Here is a 9,705-nt window from a genome sequence, read left to right as displayed (position 1 = left end):
TAGCAGTATCACCATCTGATTTTTTTATATCATCCACAGATATCGTGGCTTTCCTTCCAGACCACCCAAATTCCACGTGTAAGTGGTTTGGTTTAGTTTGACGTGTTGACAACTTCTTTTGAGGTATGATACACTGAGTGTTTTCTTTGAGTTAAGTCTTCTGTTTAACATCTCTTCTCTTTTAAGATTAGAAATATATTCACTAATATACCAACTCATTTCATCAATTACAAATTTATTCTGGGCACCAAAAGCACGAGCAACACCAAAAAGTAATCTATTTTCATTATCATTCCTTTGCAGTTGAAATCTAATTTTAAGACCATACAGAATTTATCATGATCACAAAATCCAAATATACCTTTAAGAGGAACTGCCACAGTAAAACTATTCACTGCTTTTGTATCATCATTATATGCTCCTTTCCTTTGAGTATATCCAGGGTCTGTCTTTGTTCCTGTTGACATATCAGAAATAAAACCTTCGACAGCCCCCTTTCCCATTCTATCACTGAATGTATAGAGTGCAAATTTCATCATTTCAGATACAGCAGAGACATAATAAACCGCTTTAACTTCTTGTGTGCCAATTTACAAACGAACACTATCAAACATTTTCCAGAAGAAATCAATTCCAAGTGTTGCGTTTGTGTTATTCCCAGCCTTAGTGAATTTAAATTTACACACCAAGAAACTTTCGGATAGATTCAAATAAGTTTGTTGATTATTTATTTCAAAACTTTTTGTACCATTTGCATTCCAGTCTGTTCCAGTTATTGAATTTACCTTGAAATAATCTTCTTTATTAGTGGAGTTTGAGATGATAATCGTATCATCCAAATCATAGATACTATCAATTGCTTCCATACTTCTATTTAATTCGGAAAAAAGAAGTTAAAACTTTTGAAACCCTGACCCAAGTATTTGAATTATTTTCTGTCGTTCTTGGGGAGACAACTGAGTTTTGCCTTTCTTAATTTATTTTATTGCTTCTAATTTATGAGATTCCTTTTGGGCATCTTTTATGCTCTTTACAGCACCTGCTACATTTCCCACAGCAGAAGCAGTTGAACGAATTAGGTCTTTATGTTTAAGAATAGTTGAACCCATACCCATTAGAGTATCAATTATCCCATCCCCTCTAAATTAATGTCTGACACCCCTTTGTCTCTTCGGTTTATAGTATCCTCCACCAAGATACATACCTTCGCCCTTGTAGTATGGGGAAAGGAACATCCCATCCCCTGTAATTATTTTATACTAGGTTAATGCACCCGGCGCTGCCCGGGTTCTTTTTGAATGAATTTAATCTTCTATACATATGTCTGATGCGAGCACAGTATCTGCTCCATATTGGGCCATGACAGTCATAGGATAAGGGGGTGGGTGAGAGGGAAATACACCCCCTCCCCCCAGGGCTGAGGGGCCTTGCCACATAGCCTAAAACCTTCCCGGGGCCCATCCCGACATTTTTTGTTTCAGTGTTTAGCTCCTATCTTTCCCCTTTCAGGAGATTAGTGCGTGCAGACAAACAAACAAACAGACAAACAAAAACTTAAAATCATATAATAGATATATTGTATGTGGCGTTGGTCCCATGGTAATCTGCTGAACTTGAAAAATTAACGTTACAAAATCAGGTGATGACGTCATAATTAGGAAACCGGAAGTCGGAAGTACAATTTTTTTTACATCGGGACACTCCTGGGTACATGTTCTGTCAGCAGGTGAAGTTTGGTGAGGATCAGTCCAGTACTTTTCACGTCCATACGCCACAGAGAAACACACTGACACACTTTCAACTTTATAGATATAGATTTTCCCAACTCGTGTTTCCTCACAATAACCATCGTATTTATTTATTGGAAAACTTCACGTAGGTGAATTCTGATGGATATAACTTCTGCATTAAAATAAATCGTACGATTATCTTGGTCGTTTATCCTAAAATATACTCTGTATATGGTTTTACCTGACACAGGGAGATAAACCAGATTTTTGGGTTCCATATTGAATTTATAACCAATTGGGGTTGAGTATGCACTGAATGAAAATATTGTATTTGTTCTTATTCCTTCATTATAAGCACCATCAATCAAATCACAGTGAATTAATGCCGAATTTATTCCTGAGGATATTTGCATGACATTATCACTGTAAAACGTCCCATTCCTTTCAATCTTTTTTGAGGAGAAACCCAATAACTCTCCAAATGAATTATGAATTGTGAAATCAACCTTGTAGTTATTTTTAAGTTTAATCGTTGATTTTGAAGTATGTTTTTGAATAACTATAGCAATATTTTTTGGTTCATACTCTGTTCTTTCATAAGAGGAACAATTTCGGAAGATATTTGAGAAATCTCGTATGCTCCGGGTGAGACTGTTATCCTTTGTATCCACTTCCCGGATTATAACTAAACTTGTCATTTTTCTGAGTTATATTAAATAAGGTATTATAAGTTTCCATGGACAATAAAGACGCCTCATATTCTTTTGTTGGGTCAAGTTGTATTGGATATGGGAATGAAGATGCGTGGTCGCTTGTTGTGAAATTAAAACTCAGGATTGTGCTTCTCATCTTATTTAATATGAGATAAAATGTCTTTATATTGAGATTTATAAATTAAGCCTGGTGTTGGCGCAGTGGTTAGGGCAGTGGCTTGGGATCCAAAAGGTCCTGAGTTCAAGCCCTGTTGGGCCACTGAATTAATACACCAGGGGGTTGACTCAGCCTGTCATCCTTCCGAGGTCGGTGAAATGAGTACCAGTGTACTGGGCTGGTGTATACCCCGGTTAAAATAGGTGTACCATATCCCTGTGTCGTAAGAGGCGACCAGGGTTGCGTCAGGAAGGGCATCCGGCATAAAACCTGTGCCAAATCAGTATGCGGATCATTCGGATGATCTGCTGTGGCGACCCCGAAAAGGGAGCAGCCAAAAGAAAAAGAAGAGGATTGATATTTATAAATTATTTTCATTTTCATCAACTGGTCTAAAATGGCTCATGCTTCATTAAAACAATTGTTATTTCCAGCCTTCTTACTTCCAAACAACAATAACAGTCAATTAACTTATTGTGATGGATCATTTGTAAGAAAACTAACACCTGAACCAAGGATACTTAAAGCCTGAATAATGTGTTTCTCCTTCTCATTCTTGCCACGTTTACCAGAAAGACTAACCCTATAATTAACAGAGTTCAGCAGATCAATATATACTCTATCATCATTATTTTTCATATCCAATGGTTTATCAAAATACTTTGATTCACCCCTCACAGTTGAAGCTTGTCTTCCATCTTTTGTGAGAAGAAACATTCATCTGGGGATTAATTTAGCAGGGGGTTGAGCAGAACTCAAGAACCTTAATTCATCATTAAATATCAATGCCATTTCTTGAACAAGATGAAATATTGCTGGTTGTTCTGTTGGAATGAGTCCTGCTTTGGTTGTTGATTCCGCTGAATATTCATTGTTTTGAAGAGCATTCACAATATAATCAGGGGGTCGATTAATCTCTTCCAGTTGTTGAAATAATCTTTCATCATCATATTCGAATTCGCCTATATGCTCTAATTCTTCCTCTGTCATTTGACTGAAATCTTTTATCAGTTGAAGTTTTTTAGGAGTATATTCTATTGTGGGAACTGTGGAAACATCTATAATTTTTTCTTGGGAATTTTTTAAAAGCGGTTTTCAAAAAAATTCTCTTGTTTTCTTTCAAATGCTTCTTCACCCATTAGTTTCTGTCTGTGTTTCTTCTTTATGTCTTCCTGTTGATTTACAACTTTTGAAACCAACTCTTGATGTTCCTTAAATCTTCTTGCTCTTTCTTTCGCATCCATTTATTTGTTGGAAAATATCATTTAATATGTCATCTTGTTTCACAACAATATATTTATATTTTTCAGTCGTGTGCTTCATATAATCCCCAAATTCCTTTTTACTGCATAATGTAGAACAATTATCTCTCCAAAAATTGTTTATTATCTATTGAATTTAACTTGAATAAAATAAAAGTATTAGCATTGTTTCTGGTGGAACGACGAGGGAGTTGAAAGTACGATTGACTAAGATAAATACAATTACAAGAAGAATGTATCCCTCTTGTGTAGTAGCTGTCCATTACCGTTTGGTTTCTCTCATTAACACAATCATCAAAGATAACGAGCTTCTTTTTTGATTTATCCAAATCTTGGGGAGACGGTATATCATCTGTATTATCACTAAGAATACAAGTTATCGGTTTTGATTTCTTTTTACATCTCTGTGTATCACAAAATCGTTGTATTATATCTTCAATGTTATCATCATTTAGATGTTTTTGAAGTTTAAATAAACCGATTATATCTTCTTTTTGAAGACCAGCATTAAAACCTTGTGAGATTACTTGATACTCAGGTTGAAAACTCAACTTTGTGAAAATTATTAAATTATCATAATCTAAAAAGTTGTGAGTCAGGAGCATCTTCAAAAGTAAGCAGATTTTTCCACATCCGCTTGAACCAACTATGAGACATCTTAATGAATTTGGAAGATTTTTATGATTGTTAAATTTTATCTTATTTTCCCAAATGGGTAAAAAATCATTCATTTATATATTTGGAAAACAGGTTATTTAAATTAATATTGGCTTTTTTAGAAACTATATATTATCCTAAGTTCAGGTTTAATTTCAAGATAATCCATTATTTTATTTATGCAATATCTTGTGTTGATATTTCCCTGACAATGACGATCGTGAATAATATATAACAACAATCCTTTTAACATTTCTCTAATACGTTCAGTTTCTTCCCTTGTAAGGAAAGGTGTGTTATCACCCTCATACTTTACATTCATTTCTCTAATCAATCTTGGAAAGTAATTCATTTTTGGCATAAATCTAAAATAATTATTTTCCTTTTTATATTTTTTATTATCAATAATTGGAAGATAATCACAGAATATATACATTGTTTATAGGCTTTTGACTCAGTGTTTAATCCCCGTCTTTCACACGCTGGACAATTCTCAAATTTGTCATATGGAGAATCAGGGAATTCAAGAGGCTCAAAATCGAGCATATTTATAAATAGTCTGTGGGCTTATGTAAAAAAAAGCAAAATTTTGGGTACATTCTTGGCCCCCATGTTTAAACACATCAATAAACTTCACTGATTCAGAAAAAAGGGTGCCAGTTTTTAAATTAGCTTTTAGGGCCTCCATTTTGAATTTCAAAATGGCTGCCGTTTTTACCCTCTATGTATGATTTTTCGGTATGTAACTTTATTTTGAACATATAATTCAAAGTGTGTGCAAATAGAGTTTGGGTACCAAATGCATTGCAGTTGAGACAACTGTTCATCTGAACTCTGTTTGCATGGATATCAACAAGTTTGATGTTAATGTCAAGAAATATTGGTATGAATGTGACACTTATTACTGGTATCTGACGAATATTTTCTGCTTGCAATATGAAGCATATCCACTATGAACCAAATAACTTACTGCTTTATTTCAGAAGACCAAAAATGCACAATGGATATGTCATCCTATAAAATACTTAAGGCATTGAAATGTATGGCAAATTGTTAATTTCACTTATGATTATGATTCCAGATTATCCATGGTGTCCTGTGGAGAACCATCATGTAAGAAGCATGTAACTGAACCTTCCATTGACTTACGAATCTGCTTGTTGTGTCAAGGAGGCAAGTTCACTGACATTAAAGGTGTTCATCAACTGGAGCATCTGTGACTACCAGAACTGGAATCATACCAATCATTGTTGGACTGTATAAGCAAGAGGGCTCAATATCAAAACCCTGAGTATGATCATTTGCATCAACAACTGAGTGGCATATCTGGAAAAGAACTGAACAACCAACATGCGGTGTGGCACAAAACATGTCATGGTAAAGCAAAACACAAGCAACACATTGATAGAGACAAAGCTAGATTTGACGAAAGGCCCGGTCACACCTTGACATTTTAGCCAACGTATGCCAATTTTTAATTTTTTTTTCTAAAACGCTGGCACACGTTGAATACGTTATGGGTAAGTTTTGATAACATTGAGAGCATGCTGAAAAACACTGCCATACATCGTTGTACGTTGGCTTTAAACGTTGTACTTTTTGGTTGTCCTCAAATTTTTTCATGCTTGAAATTTCATGACGTATGCTGGCGTATGACTCACACGTTCCGCTACGCTGGCCACAAGTTGTATGCACGGTCTGCGATCGTTGACAGACGCCAACACATGCTACTTGTAAGTTAATCATAAGTTGAGACACGCCGAGGTAATGTTTAGCGTACCCGAAACTTATTTCTAACCTATGATCAACGTGTTGTTGGCACGTTACGCGATCGTTGCCACACATCGACAGACGTTACTTTTAAGTTACTCATAGGCTGAAAGACGTCGGTATAATGGATCGTCCTTGTGTCAGCGTCCACGGCCACGGCCAGGACACTTATTTGCAGCATTCTTCAAACTTTTCTTCGGCATGACGAGGATGTTCACACTTCGATGTCTAGCTTGGCTATGATTCCAATTGTCCATCGGCAGCGTCTATTTAAAATAGACGAGTTTGAGCGTTTTAACACGTTCAGAAGAAACGCTTCAAATTTCCAAACCCCAGCGTCAAAAAAACAAAGGCGAGTGACAGCAATTTAAATCGTTCATTGTAAACAATGAAAATAGCTGAGTGGTACCGTTTAAAAGTCGTTGAGTGTAAAAAAAATCCAATTTTTGAGCGCAAGCGTCTACTTTCAATAGTGGAGATGCAGCCATTTAAATCGTTGAGTTTATCATTTAAATCGTTAAATCGTTAAACGCAAGGATGATCCATCATAACCCACACCCTCCCCCTCACACTCACCTACTACTGCCAATATTAACAAACTACTACTAATACTAATACTAATACTGATACTGATACTGTTACTGCTGACATGGACATCGACTCAAAAAGGACTCGAAAACACTGTTGGGTTCCCCTTTTATGAGCAGCATTTTTATATACCAATTCCCAAAACCGCTGGGAACACGTCTTTATATGGCAGTTGTAAGCTAGAAACACGTTAATTTTTTTTTTTTGTCGACTGGAAGACGTCATTGGAATACGTCTATATACATCGATGTGTGTTGGGACTACGTAAAGAATTGGTTCAAAGCACGTCAAACATAAGTTAGAAATAAGTTTCGCATAAAAAAGACATTACCGCGACGTGTTTCGACTTATGAGTAGCTTATAAGTAGCCTTTGTGGACGTGTGTAAGCGTCCACATATTGTGTATAAAACTTATCCCCATCGCATGCGGAACGTGTGTCATACGCCGAGTACGTCGTAAAATTTTGAACATGTTTAAAATTTCTTGACGTACTCTACTTACTACGACGTATGATAGCGTACTTTAGCGTTGTACTCACGTATATCAAACTTACTCATAGCGTATTTGACGTGCCCCAACGTTTTAGACACATTTTTCTTAGGTCGGCATACGCTGGCAAGATCGCCAAGGTGTGACCGCGATGTTGACACTTCCATTTCTACGGCAGTTATGATTCGAATCATTGTGCGTCAGCCTTTTAATAGGCTATTTCACGACATCGTCGGCGATGCGTGCAACGCGCTATGCCTAAGTTAGACTATCGCTGGGCATCGGTTGTGTAGGCCGACAACAGGTTCAGCATTCGTTGGTATAAGTTATCTATAACACAACGAAACGTTCTGTGTCCGTTACCAATGCGTTATACATAAGACCAAATCGCTATGAATACATCCGAATCTTTAAAAAAAAAACATCAAAATTTCAACGTAAGCCAGCGTTTTAGATACAATTTAATACCTTGCCATCGCTGGCTAAAACGTCAAGGTGTGACCGGGCATTAAGCAGTTTTATCTCACGAATCAAGTGTATTGTCATACAGCAAATTCGTTGGTCGCCCTCCTGCATCACAAACATCTAACACCCCAAAGCAAGCAACTCCTGCATCTACCAGCACACTAACAAGATCTCGTTACTCTCCATTCCAAAATGAACACTGTTTCTTCTGTCAAAACGAGAAGATTTGTGGTTGTAAGACAGAACGCCTTATTACTTGTTGAAGTGTCGAAATTGGAGTGTCAATCTAAAACATAGTTGATGTTAGCGGGAATGAACAATGGAAAGTAAACCTGGCAAACATCATAACTGATGGTGACTTTCTTTCAAGGGATGTTAAATATCACAAAAATTGCCATACCATTAACTGGCACAAGTACATACAAGCCAAAGAAAGAGTCAGCAACAGAGAACATCAGGTAGAAAATACAGGGAAATTTATTTTTGTAGAGATCGAGTTCAGTGCTGAATTGCAGGAATCTATAGATCAAGGAAGCATCCTAATTTTGAGTGGAAGTAACAACAGGATACAACCAAATTATGCACAATCATGGCATTCCAAACCCACAGATTACACGTGCAGTGCTACTCACCAAAATAGAACAACAAATATCAAACTTCACAATGACTGAAGCAAAAGGAAGAAAACCTGCAGTCATTCATTCTAAGGAAACTGTTCGGTCAGCAATAGATGGGGTTGTGAAGGAACGTGATGTTTTAGCTATCAGACGAGACATGAAGACCATCTTTCATTGCTCAAAACTTAGGCAATTTATCTTGCAAGCCCGCAAATCTAACCCATGGACCTTTTATGTCTCATTGACAAATTGTGAAGAACAGTGTGTACCTGCAGAACTAGTTGCTATGATGAGGTGGACATTACAAGGAACTCAAGCTGCAACAACAAAAACACGTGCCAAAGAGCTCAGCAACACATGTCACACTCTTTCACATTCCATAGTGCAAGCATGCAAAACAAAGAGGCAAATGTCTCTGACACCAAAATCAAATACAGCTGATTTCCGGTGCAGGCTGTGATATGACAGGACATATCCAAGGGAAGGGAAAGAAGGGGTGCTTTACAACTTTCCTGAAGGCAAGCCCCACCATTCTGAGAGCACTAGCTGACCTTGGCGAAGGGGATGAGCCATCTGAAGAAGTTCTTCGTGGTTGTGAAGAGTTTCTTTGCTCTCTTTTCTCTCCAGTTGGAGTCCACTTTGGGCAAGCAAAGATGCTGAGATGGTTTTTGTTCAAGCAACTCACAGATGAACAAGGAGTTGACAAACTGCCACCGACTCAGGGAGCATGGATTAAACATATACGCCGTGCCCATGTCCAGTGTAATATCTGGCACTAGGATATGGTATTGAACCCAACTTTTCTTGACCCTTTGACCTTGGGGTGGTGAAACCAAGACAAAAGGCTACTGATTGTTCTTTATCAGGTTGCACCAGCTCCAGTCTCAGTGCTGCAGCTCGTCAGGTGTAACTGTGAGAAATCAAAGTGTTCAAGAAGGTGCTCATGCACAGGAAACAGTGTGGTCTGTACCGAACTTTGCAAATGTGGTGGGGAAGGCAACAGCTGTACGAACACAACACCACCAAGAATTGGCAAAGATCTCAAAGATGAATGAAGCAATGACAATTATAAATGTTTACTCAGTAACATTGACACTCCTGATTCATACTTGTAGCATTTTCATACTTTTGACGAAAAAAATTATCCATGTTCTAATTGTATAACCGCCCAAATAAATTTATATTGAATGACATGCTCTATATTATTTCTGTTAAATGTTTTGTAGGATTGGCAAAGAGTGTTCCAATCATAAATA

At 37.2% G+C, this 9,705-nt stretch overlaps 1 protein-coding gene across 5 annotated transcripts in view; it reads right to left on the bottom strand.

The window, feature by feature from the left end:
* Window positions 1-8,286: 8,286 nt before the first annotated feature.
* Window positions 8,287-9,705, bottom strand: part of LOC147025329 (carnitine O-palmitoyltransferase 2, mitochondrial-like) — a 118,782-nt gene continuing 117,363 nt past the window's right edge. For 3 of the 5 annotated variants that reach the window (XR_015059459.1, XM_085886193.1, XM_085886197.1), the window contains one exon: window positions 8,287-9,359. Coding sequence is in view for 4 of the 5 variants with exons in the window: in XM_085886193.1 (XP_085742319.1) it covers window positions 9,312-9,359 (48 nt within the window). In the remaining variant the exon portion in view is untranslated. Of the gene's footprint in view, window positions 9,453-9,705 lie in introns of all 5 variants that reach the window. The other 2 variants (XM_085886191.1, XM_085886196.1) reach the window with 1 other exon arrangement.

Source organism: Eptatretus burgeri, chromosome 6 (assembly GCF_056783735.1).
Source record: "Eptatretus burgeri isolate ZD-2024b chromosome 6, Ebu_testis_v1, whole genome shotgun sequence".
Taxonomy (NCBI): domain Eukaryota; kingdom Metazoa; phylum Chordata; class Myxini; order Myxiniformes; family Myxinidae; genus Eptatretus; species Eptatretus burgeri.
This window is presented reverse-complemented; position numbering and strand designations above follow the sequence as displayed.